The sequence below is a fragment of the Grammomys surdaster genome, unplaced genomic scaffold (genome assembly GCF_004785775.1).
Source record: "Grammomys surdaster isolate TR1022 unplaced genomic scaffold, NIH_TR_1.0 129, whole genome shotgun sequence".
Lineage (NCBI taxonomy): Eukaryota > Metazoa > Chordata > Mammalia > Rodentia > Muridae > Grammomys > Grammomys surdaster.
Window position 1 is genome coordinate 30,121 of NW_021604587.1, and position 13,155 is coordinate 43,275.

Below are 13,155 nucleotides of genomic sequence, written 5' to 3' on the forward strand. Positions count from 1 at the left end.
CACACAATAATAGTGGGGGATTTCAACACCCCACTCTCAGCAATGGACAGATCATGGAAACAGAAACTAAACAGAGACACTTTGACATTAACAGAAGTTATGAACCAAATGGACTTAACAGACATCTATAGAACATTTCATCCTAAAACAAAAGAATATACCTTTTTCTCAGCACCTCATGGTACCTTCTCCAAAATAGACCATATAATTGGTCACAAAACAAGCCTCTACAGATACAAAAAGATTGAAATAATCCCTTGCATCTTATCAGATCACCACAGAATAAGACTGGTCTTTAATAATGACAAAACCAATGGAAAACCCATGTGCACATGGAAACTGAACAACTCTCTACTCAATGATGACTTGCTCGAGGAAGAAATAAAGAAACAAATTAAAGACTTTTTAGAATTCAATGAAAATGAGGACACATCATACCAAAACTTGTGGGACTCCATGAAGGCAGTGCTAAGAGGAAAACTCATAGCTCTAAGTGCCTACAAAAAGAAACTGGAAAGAGCACACACTAACAAGTTGACTGCACAACTAAAAGCTCTAGAACAAAAAGAAGCAAATACACCCAGGAGGAGTAGAAGGCAGGAAATAATCAAACTCAGGGCTGAAATCAACCAAATAGAAACAGAAAGAACAATACAAAATATCAATAAAACCAGGAGTTGGTTCTTTGAGAAAATCAACAAGATAGATAAACCCTTAGCCAGATTAACCAGAGGGCACAGAGACAGTATCCAAATTAATAAAATCAGAACTGGAAAGGGAGACATAACAACAGAAATGGAAGAAATTTAAAAAATCATCAGATCCCACTACAAAGGCCTATACTCAACAAAACTGGAAAACCTGGATGAAATGGACAATTTCCTAGACAGATACCAGGTACCGAAGTTAAACCAGGAGCAGATAAACCATCTAAATAGTCCCATAACCCCTCAGGAAATAGCAGCAGTCATTAAAAGTCTCCCCACTAAAAAAAGCCCAGGACCAAATGGTTTTAGTGCTGAATTCTATCAGACCTTCAAGGAAGACCTAATACCAATTCTCTTCAAACTATTCCACAAAATAGAGACAGAAGGAACACTACCCAATTCGTTCTATGAAGCTACAATTACACTCATACCCAAACCCCACAAGGACCCGACAAAGAAAGAGAACTTCAGACCAATCTCCCTTATGAACATCGATGCAAAAATACTCAATAAAATTCTAGCAAACCGAATCCAAGAACACATCAAAACAATCATCCATCTTGATCAAGTAGGTTTTATCCCAGGAATGCAGGGATGGTTCAATATTCGTAAATCCATCAATGTAATCCACTATATAAACAAGCTCAAAGAAAAAAAAAACACATGATCATCTGACTAGACGCTGAGAAAGCATTTGACAAAATTCAATATCCTTTCATGATAAAAGTCTTGGAAAGATCAGGAATTCAAGACCCCTACCTAAACATACTAAAAGCAATTTACAGCAAACCAGGAGCCAACATCAAGCTAAATGGAGAGAAACTTGAAGCAATCCCACTAATATCAGGGACTAGCCAAGGTTGCCCACTCTCCCTCTACCTATTCAATATAGTACTGGAAGTCCTAGCCAGAGCAATTAGACAACAAAAAGAAGTCAAAGGGATACAAATAGGAAAGGAAGAAGTCAAAATATCACTATTTGCAGATGATATGATAGTATACTTAAGTGACCCCAAAACTTCCACCAGAGAACTCCTAAACCGAATAAACAACTTCAGCAAAGTGGCTGGTTATAAAATCAACTCAAACAAATCAGTAGCCTTCCTCTACATGAAAGATAAACAGACTGAAAAAGAAATTAGGGAAATGACAACCTTCACAATAGTTGCAAATAATATAAAATACCTTGGTGTGGATCTAACCAAGCAAGTGAAAGACCTGTATGACAAGAACTTCAAGTCCCTGAAGAAAGAAATTGAAGAAGATCTCAGAAGATGGAAAGATCTCCCATGCTCATGGACTGGCAGGATTAATATAATAAAAATGGTCATCTTGACAAAAGCAATCTACAGATTCAATGCAATTCCCATTAAAATCCCGACTCAATTCTTGACACAGTTAGAAAATGAAATTCTCAAATTCATATGGAATAACAAAAAACCCAGGATAGCGAAAACTATTCTCAACAATAAAAGATCTTCTGGAGGAATCACCATCCCTGACCTCAAGCTGTACTACAGGGCAATAGTGATAAAAACTACCTGGTATTGGTACAGAGACAGGCAGGAAGATCAATGGAATAGAATTGAAGACCCAGAAATGAACCCACACTCCTATGGTCACTTGATCTTTGACAAAGGAGCTAAAACTGTCCAGTGGAAAAAGGACACCATTTTCAACAAATGGTGCTGGTTAAACTGGAGGACAACATGTAGAAGAATGAAAATTGATCCATTCTTATCTCCTTGTACAAAGCTCAAGGCTAAGTAAGTGGATAAAGGACCTCCACATAAGACCAGATACACTGAAACTAATAGAAGAGAAGGTGGGGAAGAGCCTCGAATACTTGGGCACAGGGGAAAAGTTCCTGAACAGAACACCAATGGCATATGCTCTAAGGTCAAGAATTGACAAATGGGACTTCATAAAATTGCAAAGTTTCTGTAAGGCAAAGGACATTGTCAATAGGACAAAATGACAACCAACAAATTGGGAAAAGATCTTTACCAATCCTTCATCTGATAGAGGGCTAATATCCAATATATACAAAGAACTCAAGAAATTAGACTCCAGACAGCCAAATAACCCTATTAAAAAATGGGGTATAGAGCTTAACAAAGAATTTTCAATGGATGAAACTCGAACGGCCGAGAAGCACATAAAGAAATGTTCAGCATTCTTAGTAGTCAGGGAAATGCCAATGAAAACAACCCTGAGATTACATCTCACACCACTCAGAATGGCTAAGATTAAAAACTCTGGTGATAGTAGATGCTGGTGAGGATGTGGAGAAAGAGAAACACTCCTCCATTGTTGGTGGGACTGCAAGATGGTGCAGCCACTTTGGAAATCAGTGTGGCGGATCCTCAGAAAATTGGACATAGGATTACCTGAGGATCCAGCTATACCACTCCTAGGCATATACCCAGAAGATGCTCGAACATATAACAAGGACATATACTCCACTATGTTCATAGCATCCTTATTTATAATAGCCAGGAGCTGGAAAGAACCCTGATGTCCTTCAACTGAGGAATGGATTCAAAAAATGAGGTACATTTACACAATGGAGTATTATTCAGCTATTAAAAACAATGAATTTGAGAATTTCCTAGGTAAATGGATGGAATTAGAAATTATCTTCCTGAGTGAGATAAGCTAAACACAAAAGAACACACATGGTATTCACTCACTGATTATTGGATATTAGCCCAGAAGCTTGAAATGCCCAAGATTCAACTCACAGGCCACATGAAACTCATGAAGAAGGAAGACCAAGTGGGGGTGATTCAGTCCTTCTTAGAAGGAGCAACAAAGTGAGGGACAGAAACTGAAGGAGGGGCCGTCTGAAGACCATTCCACCTGAGTATCCATCCCATGTGCAGTCACCAAAGGTAGATGCTGATGTGGACGTCAGGAAGTGCATGCTGATAAGAGCCTGATATAGATGTCTCCTCAGAGGTCTGCAAGAGTCTGACATATTCAGAGGCAGATCCTCACAACTAGCCATTGAACTGATCATGGGGTTCCCAATGGAGGAGTTAGAGTGAAGACCATTGGAGCTGAAAGGGTTTGTGGCCCCATGAGGAGAGCAACAATACCAACCAACCAGAGCTCACAGGGTCTAAACCACCAGCCTGGGAGCATTTAGGGAGAGATCCATGGCTTCAGCTGTATATGTAAGAGCAGAGGGCCCTGCTGGGCATATGTGGGAGAAGAGATCCTTGGCCTCATGAAGGCTGGACGCCCCAAGGGGTGGGAATTTCAGGGTGGGGAGGTGGGAGTGGGGGGGTAGGTATGGATGCATCCACAGAGAAGCAGGAGGAGGGGTGAGGGGATAGTGGGTTCCTGGGTGGGTGGGGCATGGGGTAAGGGGAGAACATATGAAATGTAAAAAAAATCCAATAAAAATAAATAAATAAATAAAAGCGTATACAATTGAGCAAGCAAGATTTAATACAGGCCTCATGTATTCATTTTTATGTCTACTTCTGGTATCCCTGACTCCTCCCACTTACTGAAGTCTATCCCTTACTCTTCCAGAAGTCTACAGTTTGAGTCTCTCCATCTGTTTCCATTACTGATGAATGAAACCTCTGAGGAGATATTTATCCTAGGTGCCTGTCTGCAAATATTTAAGAATACCATGAATAATATTAAGAGTTTGGATCTTTATCATGGGATGAGTCTCAAGTTAGAGCAGTCACTGAATGGCTGATGCTCAAAAGAAGTTTTATCAAGTCAACCAACCAACTTGGGACCATCGGACTCAGAAAGACTGACCCACCAACCAAAGAGCAAGCATAAGCCACCTACATATTTGTAGCAGATATTAAACTTGGTTTTCATTTTGGCACTCCAGTTCATGTGATGTTCAAAATGATTATTCTTCCCAAATTTAGGTTGTCTGGACTCATTCTCAAAGACAAACCCAGAGGTGTCTCCTAGGTGAAAAACAAATTGACAACTATTGTTACCACCCGCAGGGGAACGACTCTACATTCTCCTGCCAGTCTAATCATATCTTCTAAGTATCTAGAGACATGTTATGTGTTTTCAGTGCTTAAAAATTAAAATAATAAAAATAAAGAAGAAGGAAAACAGTGCAGTATATATTCAAAACCTTAAAATGAATTTTAAAGTAATTGCATGTGCTACTAAATCCATATTTAATATCTCATGTGAGGTAATACAGTCTTGGCATATCATTTTTTGTGTTTTGTTCTTTTTCACTTCCAGGTGAATATGGGTTCCTAAATATATTATGTTATTAATAGCTCTTTCTCTTTGATTTTATTCATAATATTCTTTAAGTGTAACTCACAGAAATGTATAGAGATTGACAAAAATATCCATTTTTCACTCAGAGTTTAGATCTAAGGCTGTAACTAAATATTAAATTTCTACAGTAACATGGAGTTCTGATCTCTGCATACTCTCTGATAAAGGCCTTGGGGATAACTAATAATTTTCTTTGGCCCAGAAGACATAAAAAAGGTATTTTGGTGGGACAAAGCAAAAAATAAAGAAATAAAAAATAAAAGAAATAAACAAAATCACTCTGCTTCATGAACATTAGATTCCAAGATATCAAATATTTTCAGGATGCTGGAGACAGCCTGCTCCAAATGGTGTGTGAATCAAATCTGAACTGGTCCCATGACCTTAAACACTCTGTTGTATTTAGGATTGACATTTACTACCCGGTTTAAAACTCAATTACTTAGAGTACTTAAAACCTTTTTTTTTTTTTTGATATGTGATACATTGAGTGATTCATTCAGAGTGTAGGTAGTCTCCTTGGTGTTTATGTTTTGGTTGCTCTCTCTCTCTCCTTTTCTCCTATTTGTTGTAGGTGAACACTTTTCTATGATGGAAAATTTTTCTTGCTTTTTTCTAGCTGTAATTTCAAGAGAAAAGCACCTTGTCACAGAGATTTTTCTGGGACAAACAGCTCTTAGCTTCCTTATAGAGTCCAAAAAGCTTCTGGTCCCTTTAAAAGCAGCTTATGCCGACAATCAGTTCCTGGAAAGGCTTTTCCAGCTCAGCTCGACTCTTAGCTACAGGTGTAGACTCTTATCAGCTTCTGCTGTGCATATTCAGACTGCTTTTAAAACCAAGTTAAACCAGATCAAGGGGTCAATATGTAGCAACTTTAACTGTCTTTTGAACATGGAACATAGAATACCAAACATTTAGACAATGAAACAAACAAACAAACAAAAAATTGACACATGTGGATATTGGCGCGCCAAGGACAGACAACAGACAAAAAGACCTCTAGGAGCCAAAGAGAAACTCAGGGTGTCTCCTGAATTTCCTCCTGTTCCTAGGAGAGCTCTGAATAGCCTTTCATTCTTTTTTGATCACACAGCTCAGAGAGGGGACAACTGCTTTTCTGAAATCATTTCTCTCTCTCATATTCAAGATCGAACTCTTCATCTCTTTCTTTAGGAGGTGTAACAGTGGCGGCTATTGATAATTACACCTTAGTGCCCTGCTTTATTAGTTTTCCAATTCCTTCTTACCCTGCTTCTCTCACATGGGGCAGCTCTTAGGCTGTGGGACAAATGCCCGCTTGGAATTCTCCTGTCCCAAAATTGCTGTCACCTCCTAGGTGAGGTAGGTGTTGGGTCAACACCTATTCAACCTAGACCGTATTCCCTTAAACACACTTTCTGCAAACACAACCTCCAAAAAATAACTATGACTAGTGCTAGTATCAATGCTGTTCACTGCTTACCAAGTGCACAGGATACTCTCCTTCTTGTTCCATTTTCCATGGAGCTTCACCCAAGACAGTGTTCCTCAGTTGGTCCCCGTTTTCAAGTCCCTCATTGTGGTGCCACCTGTAGCCACCTGCAGCCACGAATCAACCGGGTTCACTTGAAAGAGGGCTGGGAACGAAAGGAGTATGGAGGGTGGAAAGAGATGAAGCCAAGACAAAGTTCTCTGATCAAGGCTTAATGCTTTAATGTTTAGCTCTCAATTTAAAGGGAACAACTCTTCCCAAAAAAGCTTGGGTGGGATAATTCGTTCTTGGTCACAGTCATGGCCGGAGATATCTCAAGGCAAGCCAAGGAGCAGTTCTTTGTGTAAGTTCCATGCAATGACCAAGCCCACTCAGTCAGTCAACTGGTTCTCCGGCGTAGGAGTGAGGATTAAAAGAAAAGAGACGATTAGATAAAACTGTAGCATGACCCCAGCCAGTTCTGAGGCTGAAAGTAGGTTTGTTTAATTCAACTTTTCTTTTAAACCCTTTTAATTACATGCAAGTATTTAGATCAGTTCTAGGTTGAGGAGCAAACAATACAAACAGTCAAGGAACAAACAAGGCAATATACAGAGTCCTGTGATCACCCTGTGATCACCCTCATGATCACTAAGGGCTCATCAGGATGACAAAGTATCTGAGCCTACTTCCCTGTCCTAGGCACAGTTATATTCATGCCTGAGGCCTACTTCTTTGTTTTAGCCTAAGACTTGGATTCCTGACTGAATTTACTTCTCTGTTTTACCCTAAAAATGAACTTACTTCTTTGTCATGGCCCAAAGTCAGATTCTTGTCTAAAGCCCATTTCCTTGTCCATGCCAACCTCAGATTCCTGTCAAGCAGCCTCAAAGGCTCTCCACAATGCAGCTAAGGTGGGTAACTCCACCTAGATCCTATCACTTGGTCTGTTGTAGTAAACAAGGTCTTTCAGTCTTCCTCAAGGCTGGGGGAAGGGCACAGCCACCCATCTCAAAATATTTAACCTAGAATTGTTCCCCTCTAAAGGAATGGCAGGGACAAAAAAATGGAGCAGAGACTGAAGTAAAAACCTTCCAGAGACTGCACACCCTAGGGATCCATCACATCTGCATATATCAAACCCCAGCCAGTATTGCTGATGCCAAGAAGAGTTTGTTGACAGGAATCTGGTATAACTGTCCCCTGAGAGACTCTGCCGACACGTAATTAATTCAGACACAGTTAGAACCAACCATTACATTGAGCCCAGGATCCTCAAAGTAATATTAAGGTGAAAGACTGAAGGAGCAGCAGATTACAATGTCATAAGAACAACAACATTATATGCTATCTTACCCCTTGCCCCCAGAAATCTCAGTGACTAAAGCATCAACCAAAGAATATACATACAGTGATCTATGGTTCCAGCTACATATTAGCAGAGAATTGCCTTATCTGCCATCATTAGAATGGGAGGTCCTTGGTCCTGTGGATGACTGATGCAACATATAGGAGGATGCTAGAGAGTGGTAAGGCAGGATTGGGTGAGTCTGTGGAGGAGAACCCTCAAAGGAAGAAAAGGGAGGGGGGATGCTGGGTTTACAGTGGGGAAACCAGGAAGAGGGACAACATTTGAAATTTAAATAAACAAAATACCTAATTAAAAATTAAAAGAAAAAATAGAAAGTTTTGTTGGAGCTTCATTTCTACATTTGGTTGACAGTGAGTGAGTGTTTTTCCTTTGTGACTGATTCTTTCTCTCTTTCTTTTCCTTCCTTTCCCCTTTCCTTCCCTTATTTCTTCCTTTCTTTCTTTCTTTCTTTCTCCCACTCTTTCTTTCTTGCTTTCTTTTCTCTAAGGTTCATGAAGAATGAATGAATTCTGAGCTGATTATCTGGCCAGCAAGGAATCCTTGAGTCAGAGAGGTATAAGAGTAAATATCTACCCATTTTTTTTCTTATACCTCTGCTGCTAACAGCAGGAGCTAATACCAGAAGTCTACAGCTTTTTGCCTTCCATTGAATAACAAAGGTTGAAAGGAAGAGGAAAAATTGCTAAGCATTAAACAACGTGTGCCTCATCCATAAAAATTATACCCCAGCAAATTTCAACTCGACCTATTGCTGTCTACCTCAGTCTATTATGGATACTGGGCTTGTCACTGTCAAAGGAACATCATGCTCTTCCATGAGACTTGTGTGAATTTCAGAGTAATAAAGAAAGTCAAGTCACTGTCAATCTTCTATAATACTAGCTTAGTGCAAACAATGCCTCTGACCTCCTCAGTAACTTGTCCTAATCTACACATAACTATATATAATACATACATACACACATACACATAACACTCATAAAATTTTACATCTACTTGAAAATATCAGAACTTAAATTTTTAACAAGAAAAAATATGTATGCATATTATAACATGACACACGTATTCTATATGACAGGAGAGTTACATGCTCTTCAACACTCATAGCTGTTATATTCACAATATCTAGGAAATGGATCAGCCTGAATGTCAATCACTTGACTCAAAATAATGAACGTGTGGCAAAAATAAAGACTAGAATATCACTCCAGCCCTGTGCTTTTTTCCCATATCTAATTCCTTTCAAGTCAAACAGACACAAGTCATAGGAGAGATGGTCATTTCCTGTTCTATCCTGAGTATTTGGCATTCTGAACAAATTAAAGTTGAAACCAGGAAACAACCTTCAAGGAGCTTCCTGTACTGAATGTAATGACTGGTGTTAATTGGTTGTGGAAAGAAATCAAACTTCCATTGTCTAAGTTAAAGGTTGTTTTAGCAGTTTTGCCTCTGAATGGTCCTAGATGCCCTGAAATACCACCCTTCTGTGAGGAATTTTATATCTTGACCTTGTATGATACTATTCTTTTAGGATCCCAAATACAGAGTTTCTGAAACACTAAGAGTTCAACTTGGATGTTGTAGGAATTTGAAGGACAGAAGACAGTGATATTTTCTGTTAAGCAAGGAGACCAAACAAGGATAGTTCAAAAAATGAAGAATAAGATTTATGTAGAAAGCTGAGTTGAAGAGATAGCCTGTAACTGTGGGAGAATTAGATCTAGGGGAGATACAGAGAGATGTGAATTTGAGGATGGGAAGATGCGGCCCAGAAAGAAACAGGAGACTATGAATATCTTGTATCCTGTAGGAGCAATGTAAAGAGAGGAAATATCAAGGGCAGAAATAGACAAAGAAGGCTAAGGTTGAAATAACATGTGGTGCTGGCAAGAAGCCACTGTAAACTAAGAGTACAGGATAAAAGGCTAATTCATTTACAGGCTGTACTCACTGCCTGATCCAGGCTCACTGCAGTTCCACTTCTAGCCTTGGATCCAAATCCAATTCTAAGAAGACCATGGCCTACCTACTTCATTCCCAAATATTTCTTCTATCAACCCTAATATTAGTTCTGAACTTCAGCTATTACCCTGTGGTAGGAAACATTCCAGGTGGCATACAGGACTCTAGTATGGAGGAGGATGGAGCCAAAGAAGCACTGGAATTTGCTGTCAGCCAGTACAATGAAAAAAACAGTGACATGTACCTGAGTCAAGTGGTGGAAGTGAAGAGTGTTAAAACACAGGTATGTGACCCTTTATAGAGGGAACCTGACTTATTTTATAGAGGGACACACATATCTCCTTAATCTATCTACCATTCCCTCCACCCTTCTCTCTGATCCTGATTCAGTCTGCTTTTTAACTAGTGATTTTAGGTTGTATTACAGAATTGATGTATTCTTCCCTTTCTTATGTCTTTTTGTCAGATATTTTCTGTCCTCTGGAAGTACTTGTAAATGAGCTTACTCAAACTAAAATAATGTCTGTTTCACTCCTTTGAAATTTTAGAGTATGCTGTTTGTGCATGTCTGTCTGGAACTTTCCAAACTTCCCAGCCACACCAGAACAGAGGCTCTTCATCAGAAAATGTCATTGAGACCCTTGTCATGTGTTTTTTTTAATCTTTCTTCTATGTCCTGTTCTCAGTTTTCTGTCAACATAATGTTAATTTCTTGGTTCTCTAGATTTTTCATTGCATAATGGAATAGGACCTATGAAACCCTGACCCTTATACAAAAAGAAACCCCTACTTAATCATCTTCATTCAGGTATATTATGTGAGATGTGCAAATTATTAGAGAATAATAGACCATTGTAGACTGAATTGAGTGGATGAATCTCATTTTGTTGATATGAAGTTTAGTGCAAAAGATCCAAAAGATTCACTTCTGAGTTCAAAAGGTTCTTCACATTTTGTCTGCTCTCATGTTTGGCTTCTCTAGGGTTCTATCAGGATGAGTCTAAGATTCCTTGTAGAAAAAAATAGCTAAAAATACTTAATTAAAAATGGAAGACATAGTTGAGAGTTTCAAACTCAAAAGATATTCCTATTGACAGTTGCAGTTAAAGTGAAGAAAGTATAAGGGTGTATTCTTCTGTACTGAAACATTCTTGAAGCATCCAATGTTATAATGTCCATGTAGAGATGAGTCTGAATAAACGAAAAAAATGGATTTTCTCCTCTCTCAAGCATTTTAATAGTGAGTTATTACACATCACTATACTGGAAGAGAACTACTTCTTATTCATTTGTGGCTTCAGCCTCAAGTTAGTCCCTCTGCTTGAGCGTCCAGACATCAATGGTCCTCTGGGCAGCTTTGCGTTACTGATACAAACTATATATTGCCTCCATGCCAGCAGACTCCTCAAAGCTACATACTTTTCCAAAGTATTAGAAACATTGTTCTTTCTGTGTCCTGTTTCACTAGAATGTACAAGAGCTCGTGTGAAGTTCAGTTTACTGCTAAACATGAATCTTTAACTTCTCCTTAGGTCGTTGCTGGACAGATATATTATTTTGAAGTGATCCTAGGCAAAACAACATGTTTGAAGACTGAAGCTGACTCAACCCACTGTCCCTTAAATGAACAGCCTGATCAGCAAGAGGTATGAATATAACACATGCCAGAGACATTTTCTTCAAGTAGAGGGATGTACAAGCTTGTAAGTTTATGAAAGTACATTTTGGACCATATTCATACACACATGCAAAATTTACAAACATGGAAGAAAGTTTGCGTGTGTGCGCGTGTGTGTGTGTGTATATAAGTAGATCAAAGTGTGTCTGAGCTTTCCTTGGGCAAAAGTGAAAATGTACATAAGTGACATATGGGTTTTTACAGAAGTGTGTGTGTGTGTGTGTGTGTGTGTGTGTGTGTGTGTAGGTGTAGTGTACTTAGTTAAGGATACATCCATGAAGTATTGATAGTACATGTAGCACTTGTGGAACAGAGTGTCTGTACACATAATTAATTTGAATTGCTGAGTAGCTTAAAATATGAATTATGTACTCTGAGATCACAGGGGTGTTGCTTGATTGACCTGGAGGGGGGAGCAACAGGTTTCACTGTTGGGAAAATACATTTACACCTCCAAGAAGAGCTTCTGTCCAAACCACCCTGACAGGAAATGAGCCCTGCAGTGCTGCCTTTTGCACTCAATGCCAGCCTATTTCTTGATAGTGGTACAGTAGAGATACAGCAAATTTGTATACAGTGGCAGTTCCTATTCATGCCACTTTCCCTATTATGAAGCTTTCAGGCATTTATGTGTCCCGTGCCCCTGAAAGTCTTCTATGTGGAAGTGAGAGGGTCCTGTGTACTGAATGCATGCACTGGTCCTGAATTCTGAGATCTTAGAATGAATCATATGGTGTTCCTTAAAGGGATGTCTTGAGAAAGAGGTGAAAAACTCTGTAATTCTAAAAGATAAATGGTAGTCATATGACAGGTGGACATCACTACCTTGTAGATCATCAGACAATGCTAAATCAGGCTGAGTGTTGTTAGAGTTGGCACAGGTTTGTTTTCACATTCACCAACCTAATACCCTCAAACAGTTCTGGTTTCAGATTTCCTCTAAGAATTATCCAGCACTGATAAACCTTCTTTTTTTCACTTTTATAGAGTGAATTCTGTTCTTTTGAGGTCCTTTCTGTCCCCTGGGAGAATTATATGGACCTGATAAACTCCAGCTGTCACAGTATATAAATTTGTAGCAAGTGGCACTGTGCAAGATGCAGACCTCTTTGGCACTGCCTCATCACTCCAATAGATGACCTTGCCTTGATGGATGCCTTGCAGATGATCAGCACCAAAATCAGCAGTGACTTTGACTGCTAAGCATATACAATTACACCCAAGCAGCTGCCCCTTTCCCCTTCCTCTGCAAATGCTACAGTACATTGCCCACATATGCTTGCTAATACCTTGCTCAATAAAAATGTTTAAAAGCTCATTTGGTGTGACTCCAGTCTCAGTGTATCTAACTTTGTGGGATGGGAAAGAGCCTAATTAGGGCTCACATCCATATGTGCATATCAAGTCAAGGGCTTATGACACTGTTATTTTCCAGAATAATGAGATGATAAGGAATGTGAAGGGAGTGAAAATCAATTCTGCTGACACAGTGGCCCCTAGCAGAGACACAGAGTATAAGGGGGCAGTGCTAAAGGCTTCATGTAGGGTTGTGGAATTGCTTTGCTCCAGCCCATGGACATGGCCCTGGGAAGGTGACATACGCAGCAGTATGTGCTTGACTACATTTCCCCTGGTGCCATTCAGTGGTTGTTGGTCTGTAGAAAGCACCAGAGCAATGATTGAGTGGCAGTAAATGCAGCCTGAA

At 39.4% G+C, this 13,155-nt stretch overlaps 1 protein-coding gene across 1 annotated transcript; it reads left to right on the top strand.

Annotated features, from left to right (window-relative positions):
• Positions 1 to 9,827: 9,827 nt before the first annotated feature.
• LOC114609820 (cystatin-S-like) lies at positions 9,828 to 12,521 on the top strand. The gene is made up of 3 exons (XM_028754208.1): positions 9,828 to 10,055; positions 11,305 to 11,418; positions 12,438 to 12,521. The coding sequence occupies exons 1-3, from the start codon at positions 9,828 to 9,830 to the stop codon at positions 12,519 to 12,521; spliced, it is 426 nt and encodes a 141-aa protein (XP_028610041.1).
• The last annotated feature ends 634 nt before the right edge of the window (positions 12,522 to 13,155 follow it).

Excerpts from the sequence above, each read along its gene's own strand:
- LOC114609820 (XM_028754208.1), top strand. The coding sequence starts at position 9,828 with ATGGCCTACCTACTTCATTCCCAAATATTTCTTCTATCAACCCTAATA. Across the intron at positions 10,056-11,304 it reads TGAAGAGTGTTAAAACACAG|GTCGTTGCTGGACAGATATA; the intron begins GTATGTGACCCT and ends ACTTCTCCTTAG. Across the intron at positions 11,419-12,437 it reads AACAGCCTGATCAGCAAGAG|AGTGAATTCTGTTCTTTTGA; the intron begins GTATGAATATAA and ends TCACTTTTATAG.